Source organism: Trichosurus vulpecula, chromosome 1, assembly GCF_011100635.1.
Source record: "Trichosurus vulpecula isolate mTriVul1 chromosome 1, mTriVul1.pri, whole genome shotgun sequence".
NCBI classification, from domain to species: Eukaryota; Metazoa; Chordata; class Mammalia; order Diprotodontia; family Phalangeridae; genus Trichosurus; species Trichosurus vulpecula.
Window position 1 is genome coordinate 115,717,807 of NC_050573.1, and position 22,405 is coordinate 115,740,211.

General features: G+C 35.5%; 1 protein-coding gene across 1 annotated transcript in view; it reads left to right on the top strand.

Moving 5' to 3' along the window:
• The window catches only part of ATAD2 (ATPase family AAA domain containing 2), a 75,842-nt gene that overhangs the window by 9,870 nt on the left and 43,567 nt on the right, over positions 1–22,405 (top strand). Inside the window, exons 3-14 of the mRNA XM_036740808.1 lie at positions 1,550–1,602; positions 2,235–2,400; positions 3,370–3,472; positions 4,263–4,350; positions 8,603–8,752; positions 9,285–9,402; positions 12,781–12,888; positions 13,902–14,010; positions 14,933–15,048; positions 17,643–17,817; positions 18,231–18,319; positions 20,728–20,887. Coding sequence (XP_036596703.1) covers positions 1,550–1,602; positions 2,235–2,400; positions 3,370–3,472; positions 4,263–4,350; positions 8,603–8,752; positions 9,285–9,402; positions 12,781–12,888; positions 13,902–14,010; positions 14,933–15,048; positions 17,643–17,817; positions 18,231–18,319; positions 20,728–20,887 — 1,435 coding nt within the window. The remainder of the gene's footprint in view (positions 1–1,549; positions 1,603–2,234; positions 2,401–3,369; positions 3,473–4,262; positions 4,351–8,602; positions 8,753–9,284; positions 9,403–12,780; positions 12,889–13,901; positions 14,011–14,932; positions 15,049–17,642; positions 17,818–18,230; positions 18,320–20,727; positions 20,888–22,405) is intronic.

Consider the following 22,405-nt stretch of genomic DNA (forward strand, 5'->3'; position numbering starts at 1 on the left):
TTGCCTCATCATCACCTTTATTCCAAGTTAGTTTGTATTCAGGAATTTCTCACTATATGTATCATATTATTACTAATAATTATGTCTTAGTATGTTAATGTGATGTTTTTTTCCCCTAGCCCGCTTTAGGGTATCTCTATTTTAGCATGTCATATAATGGTGCCTGGCACATAGGCTCTTAATAAATGTTTACTGATTGATGCTTCATCTTCTCCCATTAGAATGTAAGCTCCTTAAGGTTGGTGTCTTTCTTGGTTATATTTATGTCCTTGGCCCAAAAAATGCAATAACTCACAAATGGGCTTGGGTCATCTTCAGTTTGATTTACTTTGTTTCAGGTTTACTTTGCTACAACAAAAAAAGTTATTTTGAGTGTTCAGAGAGTTCTACCTGTCGATATGCCATTCAGGAAGTCTTTGACTACCTGGCTTAGTCTTTCTCTCTACCTTAACTCCTGCCTTCTTACTATGAAACTTGACCATACGTAGTGATGTTCCTTAAATACCCTAACTTCCAGTTTGCTTAATATACTTAAATCCCACAGCCTGATACCCCAGATCACACCTACTAGCATTGGGTCACACACGCGCGCGCGCGCACATACACACGCACTCACACCCCTCCACCCTACGCCTTACCCCCCTCCCCCGATTTGAGCTCTATTCCTTCATCACCAACAGCCCTTTGGAACATCTTTAATTGGATCTCTACGTCAAGGGCCCAACCATCCTATTTAATCACCCAAATTTGCAGCCCTTATGTTATCCTTAGCTACTCACAGTCACCCAACAGATCCAGTCTGTTAGCATATCTTCTCTTTTCTACCTTCTTAATATCCCTTGGATATATCCACTTACTTATATCCTGGTAGGAAGCAAGCAAGCAAGCATGCATGCATTACATCCCTACTATGTGCCATGCATTGCTGTGTATTTTACAGGTATCTCTTTGATCTTTACAACAACTCTGAGAGGTAGATACTATTGTTATCCTCATTTTACATTTGAGGAAGCAGAGGCATTCATGATTTGCCCAAAAATACTAAGTGTCTAAAGCTGAAATGTAACTGGGATCTTATGACTTGAGGCCCAGACATACAAGTACTTTTTTTGGTTCTCCCATGCTACTAGTGCTGCATTTCTTCTGAGATTACCTTCCATTTACACTGTATATGTATCTTGCATATACATAGCTATCTGCATGTTGTCTCCACCATTGGGTTGTGAGCTTTTTAATGGTAGGCACTAAGTTGTCTTTTTTTTATATCCCTAGAATTTACATAACACCTGGCACATGGTAAATACTTAATAAATGTTTTTTGGTTAACTGACTGTTTTTTCTCAAGATTTAAGTCCAATAGAGGATTTGATCAAAAGGCATAAGTGGATTTTGGTGATTCATCCCCCCCCACCTTCGGCCTTTCATATGGAGCACTAATACTTAATACTAATCCTTAGTAACTTTGAAAGTTGGATATGGAAATAAATTTAATTGGTATTAAGATTTTATATACAGTTATTTTGTGTTCTAATACATTTTTCTCACATAGGCAGTTGGCCAGACAACAGGCTGATAATAAAAAAAATGAAGATTGCAAAGAAGGTAGTATTAACAAGAAAGCATGTTTCCTGAATTTAGTGTTAAATATATACGTAATTTTGTGTACTTTGTTTGGAATCTGTGTGTACTATATTCAGTAATAAACATGACAGTGTTAGCATATTTAATGCTGGATGTATAGTATTTTTCTACTTGGAAGCAGTCTATTAACATTACATTATAATTCTTTTGTTAGCACATGTGTGTATGAATTGATGGTATCGAAAGGTTTTTTAAAGACTTTTTGTGCTTTCTTAGGACTATATGCTAAATTTACTTGAAGCGTATTAACAGCCATTAAAACCTATATGTTGTGTCGTTTTGAGAGTGAAAGACTGAATAGGCTAGGTGATTATTTTTTAATTGGCTAAAAATTTATTATAAGAATTGTCATTAATTAGGAATTGTCTTTTTTCTAGTATAGGTTTAATGAGATTGTAATTTTAATATTCTAAAGTTCAACTTTTAAAGTTGCACATTCATTTCAGGACAGTTATTATTCTCACTGTTCTATGTATACATAAAAAATTTAAGTTTCTGCAAAACAGAAAAGCTAAGGCAGAATTTTTACATTTAATATTTACACAGATGTATGCACCTTTTATGTGCCTATATCATATGCATATATTTTATAGACAAAGTGATTCCAGTTACTCGGTCATTGAGGACTAGAAATGCTGTTCAAACTACAGAACATCTTCATGAAGAGAATGGTGATGTAGAAGTTCGCCGAAGTTGTAGGATCCGAAGTCGTTACAGCACTGTGAATCAGTCTGTGCTGTTTGACAAACTTATAACAAAGTAAGTAAATATGATGGTGCCGAAAGTTGCATATTAATTTACCTAAAACAAAAATTAATTTGTTCTTTTCAGGCTAAGGAGTGAACTATAAGAGTTTGAATTACTACTATGTGCTATCTTGTGAAACTTGGTTTCATATTACCACATAAGACTTAACAGCAGTTAAGAGTATTTTACCTCTTAGCTTATCCCACCTCATGAATTTATATTAGCTTGAGGTGTTGGAGCACGCAGTAAATGAGTAGACAAAATGACCAAATAAATTCTTTGTTAAAATACACTTTGGTTTTATCTGACACTTGTATGATAGCATCACCTGATACATGCTTACTTTACTGCTATGAATCTTGTGGGCATTTTGTAAATACCTGACTAGGAGGGGGATGAAAGGTTTGCCTTTTCTCTTTAAAGCATAATGTGAGAAGATATTTAGTGTTCTAACATTTTTAGTTACTTTAATATCTCACCAATGGTGTTCTTAAATAACTTTTATACTTTAAATTTAATTTTTTTCAATTAACAACATTTTTTTTTCTCCTTTCCACTTCCCCTTTCTCCTGCCCTGTGAAAAAAATAAAAACCAAAACCTTTGTAACAAATAGGAAATCAAGCAAAACAAATTCCCACATTGACCATATCTAAAAAAATCATTTTTCATCTTGACTATCACTTTTCTGTCAGGAGGGTGACTAGCATGTTGTATTAGAGTCTTCTGGGATAGTGGTTGGTCATCGTGTTGATCAAAGTTCTTAAGTGTTGTAGAGATGTTTTTCTTTACAATATTGTTGTACAAATTGTTCTCTACAGTTGGCTTTTTTTGTATTAGTCTTCAGATTTTTCTGAAACTGTCACTTTTTTTCATTTCCTATGTCATAGTAATGTTCCATTACATTCACATGTACTTTGCAGTTGCTTTAGTAATTGTGCCAGCCTATTTTTATATCAAGTATAATTTTGTTTTAATATTAGCACTGCTGAAGCCGTATTACAGAAAATGGATGATATGAAAAAGATGCGCAGACGTCGAATGATTGACTTGGAAGACTTGGGAGTATTTAATGATGCCGAAGAAGTAATTAATGTTTACATTCTCCCTTTATGTAGATTTAGAAATATTCAGCTTAATTTTCTGCATCATCAACCTTTTTTTTCTTTTGATAAATTATTCAAGTCCCTGATCAATGTCCATTACTTAAGATTCTTGACTTAATAACTCATCATTTTCCTTTGGGAAAGGTGTCAAGAATTCCTTATTTATTGCAAAAAATAATTGAGGCACAGGTTGGACTAAAATCAGTCTTCAGTATCAGGTTTGTCCACTTTCTTGCTTATCCATTCACTAGCTATGTGATCCTTTGTAGGTCAGTTAGCTTCTTTCAACCTCAGTTTTCTGAGTTTTAAAATAACTATAATGATGCCTCCTATACCTATTTTATCCTGTTATTATGAGGAGCAAATGAGGTAATGCATGTGAAAATACTTTGTGAACCCAAAAGTGCTGTGTAATTTCAAGGTATCATTTTACTTAAGGAAAAGTTGAGTTTGGGGAACTAGCAGCCATTGCTAGCAGCAATGATTAGTATTTTGTGACACAAATTCAAGATGTCACCAGTGCTCTAAAATGGCTTTGGTAAAGTGTTTTTCAGTAACAAAGCTCTCATTTTACAAAAATCGAATGCAAAAATGACAGCCCTAGACATAAGAAAGTTTGTGTATGGTTTAAAATTTGTAAGAAGTTTTAAAATATTTCTTGCTAACACTCCCTTCTTTTAAGTGAGGTTCAATTTTATAGGATCCTACTTTGATCTGCTTGTATGTAAATGCACAAAAAGTGTTAATAATTTTCATTTAAATAATTTCAGGAAAATCTTGACATGTACTCTAGAGGAAAGCAAAAAAATGTTCAAAGAACTGATGAAGAAACCACCGATAATCAAGATGGCAGTGTAGGTGAGTGCTCTTGGTTTTGAGCTCTTTTAATAGCCTATTCAAATATCTTTGTTCAATAGGAAGCTACCTTTTTGTGGGGAAATTATATCACTTGTAACCCTTGGAGACTAAGTGAAACAAAAATTTTTCATCATAACAAACCAAACAGCTCTATAGGAATGCCACTTATGTTGCTTAAGAAAAGGCTTTGGTATCAAACATACTCAAGACACAGATTACTTCATTCCATCACTTAAATAATAGGTTAAAAAAAAATTCTTCTTAAGCTAAATAAGCTGATTTTTGCCCTCCTCTATCCTCAGCAAGGAATTAACATATGGTATAGCCTTTTAGGTTTTAGTAAAATGATATTGATAATTTGGATTTTTGAGAATTAAGTTTAGAGACTTAATTTCTTTCAGACAAGCTAGTTCGTGAAATGTGTTTTTTAGATGAAGTTACTTAAAATGACAATGAAATTTTATTTTGGATGGAAATTTCATAAGTGGCTAGAATAAGATGGAACATTCATTCTTGATTGTCTTAATATCTGAATCTTTTTATATTATTGAGTAGTCTAATTTATGCTTGTGTAAGCAATTAATTTTAAAGTAAGGTTGCTTTTAGGTAGGCAAGTGGTTCAAGACATGCAAAATGTTAATAACATTCTAAAATACTATCCTAATGCTGTAAGAGCAGGATTGATAAAAAAAGAAACTATGCACAGTAGTTACTGAAACAGTTGATAGTGGGCAGAATATCTTGCAGTAACTGTCTGTGTCCATGGGCTCTAAAAATGGTGAACTTTAAAATAAAATGTTTAGTTCAACTTGAAACCTATTTAAAATTTAGACACATGGTTTACTGTAACTACTTTAAAGTCTAATGTGTAGGTCAAAGAGACTCAGTAAACTTTTGTGAGTACTACTTTAGTAATTTTTAAAAGTGATTATATCATAGGTTTATGTATGCTAATAATACATATGTTCTCTTATAATGGTATATTATTTACATTTCCTTTTTAATGTACTTTTTTGGTTGCATTGAGAATGAGTCATTCTGAGAATTTATAGTAGTACAAAATAGCCATGCTAGATTACGAAAATATGACTAGGAATAGTTGGGAAATTGCTTTATTTACCTCATTCTGCTCGCATGCTCAGTCCTTTTTTAAAAAATAATTTTTATCTTTTGTGTGTACTTTGCCCAAATTTCCTGCTGTATCTGTATTCTTCCCTTCTCAAGGACAGCTGTCCCATAAAACAGAATATTTTTGAAAAAAGAAAGAAGAGAAAGAGGGAGGAAAACAGCAAAATATCAATATCAGAAATCTGAAAATAAATATTTCACAATTCTCAGCTTCCCACCTCTGCAGAGGAATAAGGGGAGGTATTCTCATATCTCTTACCTGAAGTCGTGCTTGTTCTTTGTGATTTTGCAACATTCATTTTTCATTGTTTTGTGGCTATTTTTTCCATGAACACTGTTCTTGCTATTCTGTATTTGTTTTCTTGACTCTGCTTATCTCACTCTGCATCAGTTCATGTAGATCATTCCATGCTTTTCTGTATTCATCATATTTCTTTCTTATAGCACAATAATACCGAATTTATGTGCTGCAGTTTGTTTAGCTGTTCCCCAATCTATGGTCATTTTCTTAGTTTCTGATGCTACCACAAAAAGTGTTACTATATTTTATTGTATATGGGGACTTTCTTTTTAATGACCTCCTTGGGGTATCTGCCTGTTAGTCAAACCTCTGGGTCAAAGGGTATGGACATTTTAGTCACTTTATTGTATAATTTCAAATTGCTTTCCAAAATGATATACTGATTCATATCTCTACCAGTAATGTACCAGCGCATGCATCTTTCCACAGCCCCCTCCAATATTGACTATTTCCATCTTTTGTCATTGCCAATTTGCTGAGGATGTAAGGTGAAACCTCATGCTATTGTTTGATTTGATTTTTTTTTTTTAGTTCATTGCTCTTTATTCTAGGCCAGAATATGTAGTATTGCGTCAGACTAATGAAGAGCTTCACACTAAGTATAGATAACTTCTTTTTTGCTAAACCTATTGAATCTCTGATTCATACTTTCTGGGAGTTTTTATTTTAAAGAACTTTGTTGGTGGTTGGGCGGTTGGGGGAAGACAAATCACTTTAGTTGGTAAAGGGCCATAATTGGTCAGACTTTCTTCCAGCTATATACAAAATTAGTTACTTCTTTTAATGGAGAGTTGACTTGTATATTATTATAACTTCTGCAAGACTGATTTTCAAAGTTAATGGTAAAGTTCCAACCAAGACAATCTTAAATTTGGCCAATTGCTGTAGTCATACTTAATCAGGTAACATTTGTTAAGCACCTTCTATGTACCATGCCATACAAAAAGAGGTAAAAAAGACTGTCCCTGCCTTCAAGGAGCTTACAGTCCAGTGGAGGAGACAATATGCAAGCACAGTTATGTAGAAGGCAAGGTATATGTCAGATAGGAAATAATTAACAGGGAGGAGGCATCAGAATTAAGAGGGTTTGGAAAAAGCTACCTGTAGAATATGACATTATTAGTTGGAACTACAAGAAGCCAGGGAGGTCAGTAGTTGAAGCAGAAGAGGGAGAACATTCCAAACATGGAGGACAGCCAGAGAAAATGCCTGGAGCAGAGAGATGGAGTGTCTGGTTCCATGGAATAGCAAGGAGGCCAGTGCCACTGGATCAAAGAATACATGCTGGGGAATAAGGTATAAGAAACTTGGGATTTAGAAGGGGGAAGGGGATTTTAAATGCTGGGGCACTTTCTCTTTGCTCCTGGAATCAATAGGAAGCTACTGGAGTTTACTGAGTAGGGAGGTGGCATGTTTGGACCTACTTTTTAGGAAAATCACATTAGTGGCTGAATGGAATGGAAAAAGATTTGAGACAAGCAGACCCAGCTTGCAAGCTGTTGTAATAATCCAGGCATGAGGTGATGAGGGCCTGCATTAGAAGTGTGGTAGTGTTAGAGGAGAGAAGAGGGGTGTATTTGAGAAATGGTAGTTACAAAAGTGAAATTGGCAGACCTTGGCAAAAGATTGGATATCTGGGGGGAGGGAAAGTGAAGAATCCATGATGTGAGGTTATAGATTGTAAGCCTGGGGTCCTGGGAGGATAGTGTTGCCTTCAGTTCTGGACAGATTGAGTTTAAGATGTCTACTGGACACCCAGTGCTAGGTGTCTGAAAGGCAGTTGGAGATCAGTAGAGTTTGGGGCAGGATGGGTAGACTGGAGAATTTTCAGGATCCGTAGGAGCAGATGAGATCACCAAGCAAAGTAATATAGAGGGAAAAGAATAGAAGGGAGGCCCAGGAGAGAACCCTGTAAGGGACACTATGATGGGAGGGTGTGACCTAGACGAGGATCCAGCAAAGGAGACCAAGAAGGAGTGGTTTGTTAAGTGGAGAACCAGGAGAGAGTGGTATCCTGAAAACCTAGAGGGAGGAGATATCAGGGAAGAGAGAGTACTCAGCATTGTTGAAGCTGCAGAGAGGTCAAAGAGAGTGAAGACTGAGAAAAGGCCATTGGATATGGCGACTAAATGATCTTTATAACTTTGGAGAGAACGTTTCAATGGAATGATGAGATCAAAAGCCAGATTTTAAGGATTAAGAAGCAAGTGAGAGGAGATAAAGTGTAGGTGCCTCTTGTAGATGACCTTTTCAAAGAGTTTTGTTAAAACGGCAAAACAGATGTAGGACAATATTGGGGGCAGAAGGATCGATCAAGTGAGGGGTTTTTTTAGGATGGAGGAGACATGGGCATGTTTTTAGGCAGTAGAGAATGGAGAGTAGTAGACAAGGAGAGACTGAAAATAAGTGAAATATTAGCAAGGCCTAATCACAATCTTTTGTAGATGATAGTCTTCTAGTCTCTGTTTGCTTGAAGCCTAAAAAATCAGAACATTGTTAATGATAACCAAAGCTAGCAAGAGTTCCAAAGTAGGAGACAAGTGGGAACATAATACCTTCACTACTTCTCTATGACAGCCATAACATAGGCTAGCTATGGTGCCTTCATATCCCTGTCATGGTCTTGCATTGTTTGAACTTGTAACTAAGTATACAAACTAGTCCTTATTTTTTCTTTTGGTGTTGGCAAACCACTGAGTGGGCAGTAATCCAACCAACTCCCTCCTACCCCTTCAAAAAGCTTCCTTCATATTTTTATTCTAAATTACTACAAACTTTTTATTGTTATTTTTATTGTTTATTATTGTATATTATTAATTATAGAATCTTCTGAAGAAGGTGAAGACCAGGAAGATGAAGATGAAGACGAAGATGAAGATGGAGAAGAAGATGAAGATGGAGAAGAAGATAATCAGAAACGCTATGATCTTAGGCAGAGGAAGACTGCGGTACATTACCAGGCTCCCCTGGAAAGTAAGGGCTGTATATACTTGTTGGATGGAAGGAAATTTTTCACTAACTTTATTTTTGCTTGTAGTTAACAAGTGCCATTCTTTGCTTTTTTTTTTTTTTTCCCATCGACTCTCATTCTAGGCAAATACTTTTTTTTGGTGGGTTTTATTCTTTCTTAGCCAGCAATTGAATCTATTTCAGAGTAAGTTAGATGCTATAATATAAACTCAGTTCTAATCTTAGTCTAAAACAAATTGTTTTATAGGACATAGTATGATACAATCCAACATTTTTTTTTGCTATTTTTAGACTGAGTGTTCATGCCCAAATGCTTTCATTGATTTGCATAAATAAAACTATTTTTCCCCCCATTTATTATATATCAATACTTAAAAATAGTAAATCATTGTAGGATAAAACTTCTGGGGCAGGTAAAATAAAAATATTAAGTGCTAGTATTCAGTAATGTTTTGCTTATTTTTAATTAAGTAGTTTGTGAATTTTCAAGTCCAGATATTTTGTAACAATTGTAACTTTTTAAAATTTTAAATAGAACCTCGGCACCAGAGAAAGCCTAACATGTTTTATAGCGGCCCAGCCTCTCCTGCAAGGCGAAGATACCGATTTAGTTCTGCAGGACCAAGAAGTCCTTACTGTAAAAGGATTAACAGGTACCAATACGTCTCAAAAACTGAAAGCATGTTTGGGGTAGAGTGATAGAATTTTAGGCATCATGTAGTTAAGTTATTACCCTTTACCCAAGAATTTTCCTGATAACAGGAGTTCTTAATATAGGTTCTTTGAAGTTTTTAAAAATGTATAATTGGTTTCCTTTGTTATCCTATTTTGCGCACCTAAAATCTTTATTCTGAGAAGGCATCCATAGTCTTTACTAAGCTGCCAAAGAGGGGTCCAAGACCCAATAAATGGTTAATAACCCTTGTTCCTATAGTATTGCTGATGGCAATAGCTTCAATAGAAATAGGAAAGTTTGGAAGAGGGGAGATATTAGGGTGTAAAGGTAATGAGTTCAGTTTTGGACTATTGGCAATTGGTAGTATGAGACAAAAGCTCAGCAGAGAGATGGAAGCTAAATATGTAAATCTGGGAGTCCACTGCATAAGTCTATGGGAGCTAACAGGAATATCAAGAGAGAGACCTAAAACTAAGGATTCTTTATCTGGGGGAACTGGCCACAGATTTCTTGTGAGTCTATGGATAGATTTCATCTGGTTTGTGAATTAGGACCAGGAAAAATTATGTCTTTATTCTTACTAACCTCTGACTGAAATTTAACATTAACTGCAGTTATGATGTTTTGTTTTTTAAGTTTATTCTGAAGTGTCTGTAGGCTTCATGAGATCGCCAGAGGGGTCTGTGACGCACAAAAAGGTTAAAAACCTCTGGAGAAGAGAAGCTGGCCTAGGATAGAACCTTAGCAAGTACCCATTAGTGATTCTGATATGGATGATAAGCAACAAAGGGAGATCGAGAGAAATGGGGAAGAACAGTTTCGTAAACACCCAAAGAGAAGAGGGTATCTAGGAGAGAGCGGTCAACTGTTAGACCCAGAAGGAAGGCCGAGAAGGATAAGGACGGAAGAAAGACCATCAATGTGATCAGTAAAAGATCAGTGGTATCTTTAGAAGGAGCAGGTATGGCTGGTTGATGAGGTCAAAATCCATATAGTAAAGGGTTGAGAGAGAGAGAGGACAGGAAGTTGAGGCAGTGAGTACCTTTTCCAAGAATTGTTGAAAAAGGAAAGATGCAGATAATCATATGAGGGTCTAGTGAATGTTGCTTTGAGAACAGTGAAGACTTGGGCATGTTTGAATGCAGCTGGGGATAAACCATTAGATGGTGAGGAGCTGATGCTTTGGGATGGTGGTGGTGACTGAAGATGCAGTGTACTGGAGAGTGCAGGACAGAATGGGTTCAAGTGCCCAAGGAGAGAGGCAACAGCTGTAAGTAAGGGAGGTTTTGAACCTAAATGCAGAACTTGAGTTTTGTGCTTGTTAAATTTTGTCTTTGTGGTTTTGGACTCCTATGATTCTTCATTATGGGAGCTGACTCCCATGTCAAAGAAAAATAAGCTTCAGTAGATCCTGTTACTGGAAGCGCTTTGAGTATAGTTCCAGTGACAAGCTATTTGTCTTAGGACCACCTAGCTAATTTTGGAGAGGCTTATCACTAGGTGGACTTCAAAGTAATGAAATATTTTTGCTTAGCAAATGTCAAAAGACTTGTCTAACAGTCAATGGAAAGGTTACAGCATTATACATTGTTGCAGGAAGTGCCTCTGGTAACCAAATAAATTCGTGAAGAATTGAGTTTTGTCCATTGTCTTAGACTTTCAGGATAGTTTTGAATTTTGATTCTTTCAACTCATGTATTATTCTTTCAAACAGTGTTTTCTCCAAGATACCTTCAATAATTTCATCCAAGTTATTAATGAAATATTGACTAGAATAGTGATAAATAGGTCTTATTAGAGCTCTCCTTCCAGGTTGAAATTGGTCACTTTGTCAATCAAATGTAAAATAGTTCAACCATGATTTCCCTTAACTATAGGTTCGTTGAAACCATAGGCACCTATATTGTGCAAAAGGATATAAGATTCATTATCAAATTTCCGTCCGTAGGCATACTGTCCAGTCATTTAACAAAAATCTCTTAGAAACCTTCAACAAACAATATGCTAGGTACTACTGGGAGAGGTACATAAATATAATGGTCCCTGCTCTCAAAGACCTTACCGTGATAAGGTTTCTGATAAAACAAATTCAACCAAGTAAGCATATAGATCGGAATATAATGAATAAATAAGATCCGCAAGAGTTATATTATGAATATAGGCAAGGAGAAATTACTGATGACTGGAAAGAACTGGAATTTGGATAGGGTATTATTTTAATAGGTAGAAATTTATTGGTGAGATATTATAGTATGAGCAAAAGTCTGAAGGACTTGAACTTGTTCTGGGATGGCAGATATTTGTTACTTGGCTGGAGTTGTGTTCAGGAATAGTATTCAGTGCGTGTAGTTTTTGGAACCTGATTGTAGATGGCTTTGAATGTCAGGCTTAGAGGTTCAGATTTGATTTAGGAAACAAGACCAGATTCCTGAGAATAGCCTATGTTAAATTATTTACTATCTTGGGGCATGGGGGTAAAGATTTGGAACTCAAATTTGGTCCTGGGGTGATGGGAGGAGGGGTTTAGGGAGGGTCTTGAGGAGGAGTCTAAGGAGGAGCTTGATGGGACTGGGATGGGGTCAGACTCCAGGGTGGGAAATAGCTGAAGGCTACTTGGAGATGACAGACTATAAGAGAGCCAGGGTATAGATATTTTGATCAGGATCAAGGGTGGGAAACAGCCAGAAGGCAATCCAGAGGTAGCCAGGCAATGGAAGGCTAGGCTAGGCTAGGCTATTTGGGCATGAAAAGCCAGATCAAGTGGGAAGATTCAGGGTGGGGTTCAAGGGGGTTCCCACAGTCTAAACCCCATCAAGTGGAGAGAGAGAGATTAAAGATACTATGGAGAGAACAACTGATGGAGCTCCTGAGGAGATAGAATCAAGAGTACAGATGGGGGGATTAGTTTGAGGAATATGCAGATAACTGCTAAGACAGAAGAGAATAGTTACCAGAGTAGTTTATTTTTTTATATTTTGTATCATCTATTGCAGTGTATTTTACATGTATTCTCATAACTTGTAATTCTATAACCTAAAATAGTTTAAGAATATTCTTATTGTCTAGGTGAAAAGCTGAAGCTCAAACATTAAATGACTTACTCAAGGACATATAATCGATGGAACTGAGTTTAAAAGTCAGAGCTTCTCAGTCTAGCTTTCATTGTTTTTCTCCTGTAGCATGGATGGATGAAGACTGGAAGAAGTGGCTTATCTAGCTTTATTGGATTTTTCCTTACCTTTGTGGTTCTAGGATCTAACACAATGCCTGCACATAGTAGGCCCTTAGAAGTTTGTTGATTGACTTTTTTCCATTTATTCAACATGACTTAAGTCTTTTTAATGTAATATTTAAGGCGAAGGCATGCAATCCATAATAGTGATTCTACATCTTCTTCCTCTTCTGATGATGAACAACATTTTGAGAGGCGAAGGAAAAGAAGCCGCAATATAGCTATTAGCAGGTAAGTGGTAAAAGTATTAAATCCTTGTCAATTAAGCCTCCTTTTATAAAAGAAAACAAAACAAAGTTAAAGAGTATCACCTCGTGAAACGCATGTAGATTTGGAATAAAATAAATTGATGGGTTTGCAGGCATAATGTTCATATTTTTCTCATTCCATTTTAGGAGATTACAGTGTTCTTTGGATATATGATTCTCAGAAGCCCCAAAACCGTTACTTTTGACTTTTTCATGCCCTACTATTCTCATCAAGATTTTAGGTTACTATAGTTTTGTGGCACCAAAATCTAATCTGCTTAATTATAGTTTCATTGATAACCCTATTTTTTATTGAGAAGATCTCTAAAAAAAAGTTTAAACTAACTCCCCTGTTCCAGGGAATACCAGATTGTTCTTCTTTCAAATTAAAGTAGGAAGCAGGTGACAAGCTAGTGAAATTGACTGTAGGATATGCAGGGTAAATGTTAAACTGCATTAAATTGCCAGTTTGGGATAATTTTACTTAATATGGTTAACTAAATTGTCGGAATTTAAGCTTTCTCCATATTCAGTTGTATGTGTGTGTACGTGTATATTTTAAAGCCAAAATAAAGATTTTTTTAAAGTTTCATATCTCTGCTAATGTCCATCAATTGAATAACCAAAAATTGTTTTAGTTTTATCAATAGAGGTGTATCCTTAGGAATTCTACATTAATGAAAACTCTGAATAAAATGAGTAACACTATTAGTATGACTTTAGTGTTTAGATAGTACAGTTAGAGCAGTGTCTCAGATTAGTGGGTAGCTTCCTTGGGATCATTATATCTGAAGGAAATTATATTTATCAATGATGTGATCATAAAGTTTAAAAAATTAATATTTTTCCTCTTGGTCCTAATATCCTAATAGTAAAATAAAAGAGTTAAATGGTTAAGATTCTGTCTTCAAAAGTGCTATAATCTTGTGTAGTTTAAAATTTTTTTGTCGTCTGAGCAATGACTTTATAATATAATGGTGTTGTTTTTTAAAATAGGTGCCTTCCATTGAACTTTCGGAAAGATGAGTTAAAAGGAATTCATAAAGATCGAATGAAAATTGGTGCAAGCCTGGCTGATGTTGATCCAATGCAAATAGATTCTTCAGTGAGTGTTGAATGCAATGTGTACAAAATACAGTTCTGCTATAATGAAACTTGTGTGATTTCCCTCCTACCTCCTCCCACCCACACCCACCCCCCTCCAAAACGCATGCTATGCAAAATCATGCAATAAAAATCAGAGATCATGGGGAAAATGAGGCTGGGGCCCATAATGCTCAGAAACTTTTTCAGTGACATTTTTTAAAAAGATAACTATTTTTTTAAAAAAGGCACAGTTTTAGATGTATTAAATGACTAAGAAATACATAATAACTACAATAAATAGTGCTCACATCTTATACTTTGGACTGATGCATGAGTGAGTTGGGCAGGCTACAACAAGGCCATTTTGCAGGAGGGTGTAGGGTGAGAGTGGTTCACACCAGCCCTTCTCTGCCTGTAGCTCCTACTGCTCCAGAAGATAGACAATAAATGTGGCCCTTTATTTTAGAAAAGGCCTGGAGTTTGCTCTTGAATTGAGTGTCAGGAAGGTTGCAGTTTGTGAGTTACTGTGGAGTGGTACAATTTTCTAATTCTTTTGCTGGCTCTCACAAAAGTCACCCAGAAGTAAACTGGAAATTGAGTTATACTCAAAACAGTTCTCTAATGTATCTATTGTGTTGGGAACAAATTCACATTTTTCAAAATGGACATTATAGCAGAATTGACCGTAGAACTTCTGGTTTTAATTATGCCTCTTCACATAGAATGCAAAGTAGCAAAAAAGCAGAACTTATCTAGAACCAGTTTAAACTTTTATGGACCTCTCATTTGTGTTGTCTTTAGTAGTGCAATCTATCAGTGCTCCAGAGGTATTTATGTATTTCAGGACCAGTAAGTGATGTTTTGTGTTGGTGAGTTGTGCTATTTTGATTTGGAATTTAAAGATTTGGATATAATTAACTGCTGAACTCCTTCCCTCTTAGGTACGATTTGATAGTGTTGGTGGGCTTTCAAACCATATTGCAGCTCTGAAAGAGATGGTAGTCTTTCCGTTGCTTTATCCAGAAGTCTTTGAAAGATTTAAAATTCAGCCACCAAGGTAATGTTGATAGCTTGTGTTTTCAGGTAATGAAAACTGTCATGATATTACCAAGAAAGTTAATGAACTGCCGTTGAAATTTTGCATTTAGGCCTGAAAGGAACAAAATAAATTAAGCCTTGGTAGTGCCCATCTTCTTTTTAAGGTCTTTATGGGCTTGAAATACCTTGCTCTGCTTAGAACCTGCTGTTCTAAAACTCGTAGCCTGAGGCCTCCTCTGTGACAGGATCTCTTATTTTATTGGAGAGGTGATATGGTACATACCACTTTATTTCCTGTGTGGCTTTAGCGGATCATTTAACCTCCCTGTACCTCAGGAACTCATAATTAAAGGAAGGGTTTGGATTAGACTGTCTCTAACCCCTTTCACCTCTAAATCTATGATCCTATACCTCGCCTCGTGACTTCAGTCACATGCAGCTTTGTAGTTCATGTTTCCCACAGATCCTGAATTTATACCAATACTATTTATGTTTTATTCCTCTTTGGTTGTGTGTACTCTTGGCAGACTTCCCCAGAATTTCTGTAGAATGCCCTAGAAACATCTTTACTCTAGAAAGCTAAATCCATCCCTGAACTTCACACATTGGAAGTAGCCTCTGCCTCTTCCATCCCCCATCTGTCTGTCTCCCTAGTTCCTTTCAGAATTTCCATTTTAAGGAGGAGGCTCAGGCCAGCCAGATCTTCATTGCCCTCTAGGCTGCATTCTTGGCTCTCTTCTGTGGTGGCAGGCTCACCTCACCTGATCCCTGCCTTCTGTCTCCTCTTCTCCCCCAGCCCCCAGTCTAGAATTTCAGCTTTCTTTTTCTGCATGGTCCATCATTAGAATGTAAGCCCCTTGGAGTTGGGGGTGGTCTATTTTGTTTGTATTTTTAATCCCAATACTTAGCACAATGCCTGGCCAGAGTATGTGCTTAATAAATGCTTGTTGACTTAGCTGCCGTGTTTCACTGCTGAGTAAGTTTGAACTTGGGCAGCTAGGTGGCGCAGTGAATAGAGCACTATGCCTGGAGTCAGGAAGAGACCTGAGTTCAAATTGAGCCTCAGACAGTTACTAGATGTATGACTCTGGGCAAATCACTTAACCCTGTGTGCCTTCATTTCCTCATCTGTGAAATAAGCTGGAGATGGAAATTGCAAACTGCTCCAAATATCTTGGCCAAGAAAATCCCAAATGGTGGTAATGAAGAGTCAGACATGGCTGAGCAACAAAAAATACTGAACTTGCAAAGCCACTAAAACCTCCAAATTTTTTTGAGAACATCTGCTTCTATCCATACCTCCCCCATCTTATACTTGTGAAATTTAATTGTTTTTTGGTTCTCAAGTGTAAGATTGTACATTATTGGCTCTTTAGTCTTACTTTTAGCTTAGTGTGCTGATCTCTCTCATCCAGTGTCTTAGCTTTCCCTACTACCATTGTGTCAGAATAGCTAGCATTTCCATTGTACTTTGCGGTTTGCAAAGTGCTTTACAAATATTTAATTGTCGTACCCATTTTGCAGATGAGGAAACTCAGACAAAAGGTTAACAGCTAGTAATTTATAAACATACACTGTGCATTTCTCTAAGTCATTGATAAAAACGTTAAATGGCACAAAATCACAAATCCCTGGGGTACTACACTGGAGTTCTCGTGCCAAGTTGACATTGAACCATTAACTGTCCTTTGAATCTGGTCATCTAACCAGTTATGAATTTGATATATAATTGTCTAATTCATCTCTCTCTATCTTCCCTGTGAGAAGAATATGAGATCCTGAATTGGATGCTTTGCTAAGATCTAAATAAAACTATATCCATAGATTTTCCCTCATCTGTTAATTTGTATTATTGCCATAAAGGGTATGAGGTTCGTTTGGCATGACTAGTTACTTAAAAAAACAAATTCAAGGGCCAGGTCAGCAATTTATTTCCTAGAGGCTGTGTCAGTTTTTTAATAAGCTTTTTATCAGTGTCTTTTTTTTCCACATCATAGTTTCCCCCAGTACTCCTTCCCTTCCCCTTTCCAAAGAGCCATCACATAAACAGTGTTTCTTAAAGACAAAAGAAGAAAAGGAACATAATCAGCATAACTGGTCAGTACATTGAAAAAGTATGAAAATCTGTGCAATGTGAAAGATGTTTTTAGTTTATGATCAAATTTTGCCCTATTCTTCTGAAATTTGTGCTTTTATAGTACCAAGGTGATAGTACTTAATTGATATACTTTATATTCCTACACAACTTTCTGCGTTTCCACTCAGTTTCTATAGATGTGTTCTACTACTTACGTAATTGTATTTATTCTCAGGACAGCTTAATTGTGATATGTGAATATATAATTCTACAGAGTTTCACAATGCATATCAGTTTGGTTATTTACAATTCCTCAAAATTACAGGGTTGAAATCTCACAATAATAACTATCCCCTACAGTAAAACATACTTGCAAAGACTAAAAAATAGAATTATAAATTATAATGCTCAGTACGATTAAGTTGTAATTCTTTGATTATTTGCTTGTTCATTAAACAAACTCATGAAATGTCTGTCACTGTATTACATTTGCAATTTGTGATTTGTCTTGACATTTAAAATATACTGTTTTACAGGGGTTGTTTGTTCTATGGCCCTCCTGGAACCGGAAAGACACTTGTTGCCCGAGCACTTGCCAATGAATGCAGTCAAGGTGAAAAAAGAGTGGCCTTTTTTATGAGGAAAGGTGCTGACTGTTTGAGTAAATGGGTAGGGGAATCTGAACGACAACTACGTTTGTTATTTGATCAGGTAAGAAAATTAGGTTATTCTATACCCAGTACTGTAATAAGTTGGGGGGGGGATGGGGGGGGGAGCCTTTCATACTGTCTTTGAAATTGGGTAAATATTCAGTAGAATACTTTAATCGTTGAATGAACATATTACAAAATAGAAACTTTGGATTTTTACATAAAGACAATACCTTGTATCAGTGATGAGTGGACACATAAAATTGAACATGTGTTTATAATTCATTTCCTAGAAATTTGGCTTATCTTTTCCCATCTACCAAAAGTAAGCTCTTGAATTTTAATTTGATTTGTGCGATCATGCAGTGCTAAATTAAAGCTAGAGCAGAAATTTTGCCTAAAATGGAGATAAAATGTGTATGTTTTTAATATTTGTGGTAACGCCAATAGTAGTATAGTAAATTTGCCTTCTAGGCTTATCAGATGCGTCCTTCCATTATTTTCTTTGATGAAATTGATGGTCTGGCTCCTGTTCGATCAAGCAGACAAGATCAAATTCACAGGTAGGATTTTTATACAAGGAATTTTCTGCATTCAACCTCTTCATATATCAGTGTGCATTAGTATTCCACTGGTGGCACCTAATGAATTCCATTAATTCCCACCTTATTTGGTGGCACATTCCCAGTCAGCTGATGTCCAAAGGCAATAAGGTTTATACATCTAGTATACTCTTGTGACCTTAGCATTTCCATGTAAATTAGAGTCTTAACACTTTTTTATTTTTAATATTTTTTAAAATTATTTTGAAGAGAAACAGAATACAAAGAGCATTTACATATAAACACCAGAATACAAAAGAAGATTCTGTATGAAACCCGGGAATTTCTTTTTTTATGCAACTTTTAAAAATACATTCATAATAAATCCTACTCATTACTTTTCAAATCCTTGCATGTCTAATCCCTTCTGAATTACCTTCTGTTCTTTTCTTTGCATTTTAAAAAATACTACAATGGCCCTTTTTTGGCATCAGTTCTTCCTACTCCTCCTGTTCCTCCCAATTAAAAATTGAGAAAATGAGAGAAAGAAAACCCTTGTAATAAATAAGCATAGTCAAGCAAAACAAACCCACAGCATGGTCATGTCCAAAAACATGTCTCTTTCTACACTTTGTTGTCCATCACATTTCTGTCAAGAGGGAGGTAACAATATGCTTTAACACAGCCCCATGGAGACACAGTTGGTCATTATACTGACTAGAGTTCTTGAGTCTTTCAAAGTTGTTTTTTTCTTTACACAGTATCATTCTTAGAGAAATTGTCCTCTTGACTGTACTTCAGTTCATATTACCCAGAATTGTCTGAAATAATTTCTTTGGTGCTTTCTTATTATACGATAAATTATATGTCATATAATGTGTTACATTCATATACCACAGGTTTTTTTTTTTTTCATCCATTCTGTTAAATAGCAAGCTAAAGAACCTTCTTAGATTTTAGTTCTTTTCTTTTCCTGTTTTAATCCCTCCAGGACAGGATGTTTGTTTTGCATTTGACTATTCCTTGCCCATTATTATCCTCTATTTTAACACTTCCCTACCCATTCCTCCATGTTTGTATATGATTCTTCTTACTCTATTTATGACAAAAAGCAAGTTCTAGCCCCTTCTGTCTCATTTCCACACTAGTATATTCCTCTTTTTTTCTTTCCATTTAAAACCTCAGAATCATTTCTCCCACAGAACCTGTTATTCTTATTTAATTCCCTGATATCCTTAGAAAATACTAACAATCATTTCATTTCCACTTATTAAAATGTTAGCACTGCATCATCATCATATAGCTCCTTTGCGGTTGCTTAAAATAAAATTTCCTTTCTAGGTTTCTGTGGACTTTTTTATATTTCAAAGTTCCTACCCAGCCCTGGTGGTCTCATCAAATATGTTTGAAAGTCATCTATTCCATTAAAAGTCGGTTTTTAGCCCCTGTAGGATTATATACTCAACTTAGCTGAGTAAGTTATTCTTGGTTAATGGCCTATGTCTTTGGCCTTTTGCAATATTGTGTTCTAAGATCTCATTTATAGTGGAAGCTTCCAAGTCTTAGGTGATCCTTAATGTAGTTCCTAGATATTTGGACTGCTTTCTGGATTTTTCTTTGACGTGGGGAGCTCAGGATTTGGTCTGTGACATTTCTGGGACTAACTCTTGAGGTTCCTTTCACAAGATGACTAGATTCTTACTACCTCCACATTGCCATCTGGTCTTAATGAGCAGTTTTCATTATGATTTCTTGAAGTGTAATGTCTAGGCTTTTCTTTTTCTGTTCTAATCATGATTTTCAGAGTCCAGTGATTCTTAAGTTCTCTTTCTCTGACTGGTTTCTTGTCTTCTAAACAATTTAAGTGGTTTGCTAGCTACCACACAGCTGACAATTGGCAGAGCCAGAACTAGATCCTAGGGTTCCTTCTTGCCAGTCAAGTGCTCTTTAATTATTATAGATATTTATAGTTGTAGCTTTGTTTTTATAACATTGTTGGTTCTTTTTATAACTTAATTGAAATCATGTTCTGGATCAGGAATTGTACCTTTGGGATATTGAGGAGGGAAAAGTTTTGTTCAACAAATGTTTTTTGGCCAAAAAAAAAAATCACTTATGTTTTCTTATTTAAGCATTTAAAAATTGCTTTTTTCTCTCTAAATGTTATTGTTTCTTTATAGAGTTTGCCTTTTACTGTGATAAATACGCTAGAAAATTCAGCAGAGAGTGTAGAGTAAAATATATTCATTTAAATGAATAATATATTAAAGTGTTTAATTTTCAAATGAACCACCTTGATTAAAAACGCTCTTCTGGTAGAACCAAAAAAGAACAAAACTTGTTAAATGAAATTTCATGCAACTTTAATAACTACTCCACTTTTACTGAACCAAAGTTTTGTGTATGTGTCTTTTATTTTTTTTTTTTAGTTCCATTGTATCTACCTTACTAGCACTTATGGATGGATTGGATAGTAGGGGAGAAATTGTTGTAATTGGAGCTACCAATAGACTGGATTCTATAGATCCTGCTTTACGAAGACCTGGCCGATTTGACAGAGAATTCCTTTTTAGCTTGCCTGATAAAGATGTAAGGACTTAACATTAATTTCATTTCACTTTAATAAATTCTTTTCAATATAACATTTGCTTCCAGCATACAGACTGATTCCCTCCACTTCACAAACATGCACATGCACAAATGCTCACAAATAATACATGCCTGGAAACAGTGATTCCAACTTGTAGTGCATGAATTTTCCAAATAATAAATAGTGTAACAATTTTAATCTTAGTTTTCAAGTTAAAAGCAAAACAGTGAGAGGCAACATGGTGTGCTGGTAGAATGCTATTCTTGGAGTCAAGAAAGACCTAGGTTGTGATATATACTATATTAGCTTTGTTTCTGTGTTAAGTCATTTAATTTCTCAGAACTCCAGGCAACACGTAAGTTATACACGATTTGCTGATCTGCATTTGTAGGAGTTTCCAGACATGAAACCATGCATGTGAACATCCTTCCCACCCAACTCGAGAAAATAAAAAGCCAGGCTAATTAGGGAAACTGGTACTTGAAAGGGTGAAAGACATTTGAGAGAAGTGAAACAAGAAGTCAGAGTAAGATAGCAACTGAAGACAAGATTACAGGTGATAGACTGAGAAGGGAACAGTTGAACTAGCTAATGATGAATTCAGTGGGATTGAAGGAGAATAGGAGAGGTAAGACAACATGATAAGGTTGTTGTCAGAGAGAATTCCAGAGTGATGTCATTCTGAGTGAAGTTAAGTTGTAGACATGTCACTGAAGCATGGAAATGAGATTGGATATAGAGGTTGCTGAATTTGAAGAACTTAAAGAGTTGGGTCATGAATGTGAATATGTATTTTGCCCAAAATGATGACAAGGGATATTAAATTGTTGAGGTCATTTTAAAAAATGTATGAGAATGTCCTTAAGTTCAGTAGATATTAGCAATTGGGAGAAAATTGATTTACTTAAAATTATTTAAAATTTGCTAGAGAAAAGAGGGAAATACTGTTTTTCAATTTTCTTATCTATAAAACAAAGAAGTTTAAACTTATTTCTCTTCACCAAAATATAATTCTTTTAATTTTTAATATTTTATTTTTTAGTTTGGATTAGGAAATGTTCATGGCTTTAATCGTTTAATGTCTGTTTCATGAATATAGTCATCAAACCCAGCAAACCATTTTGAAATCCATATCTATTGCCCAGGGAGAAAGCAAATCTATTACTCTTGAATAAATGATTTAAGAATTAATACACACCTAAAAGTAATTTAATAGTATTATTTCATCTACTTTGTACATTGACAGCTAGTATATTAGTATTATAAATACTGTTTAAATGTGAAAGTATGTTTTTTAAACTCTAGCAGACTCTTAAATTTCTCCTAAATATATATAAAATAGATACAAAAGTGTGAATTAGCAGAAAAATTATACTTCTAGAAATTAAGCACTAGGATGGAGAGAAGGCCTGTGTAATAACAGTTCTTTACCAAATATTAATTACAAATCGTACCTAAAGCCTCCCCTTTTTTCACCTTAATTTCATATCTTCACTTTAACCATCAGTTAACTTTTT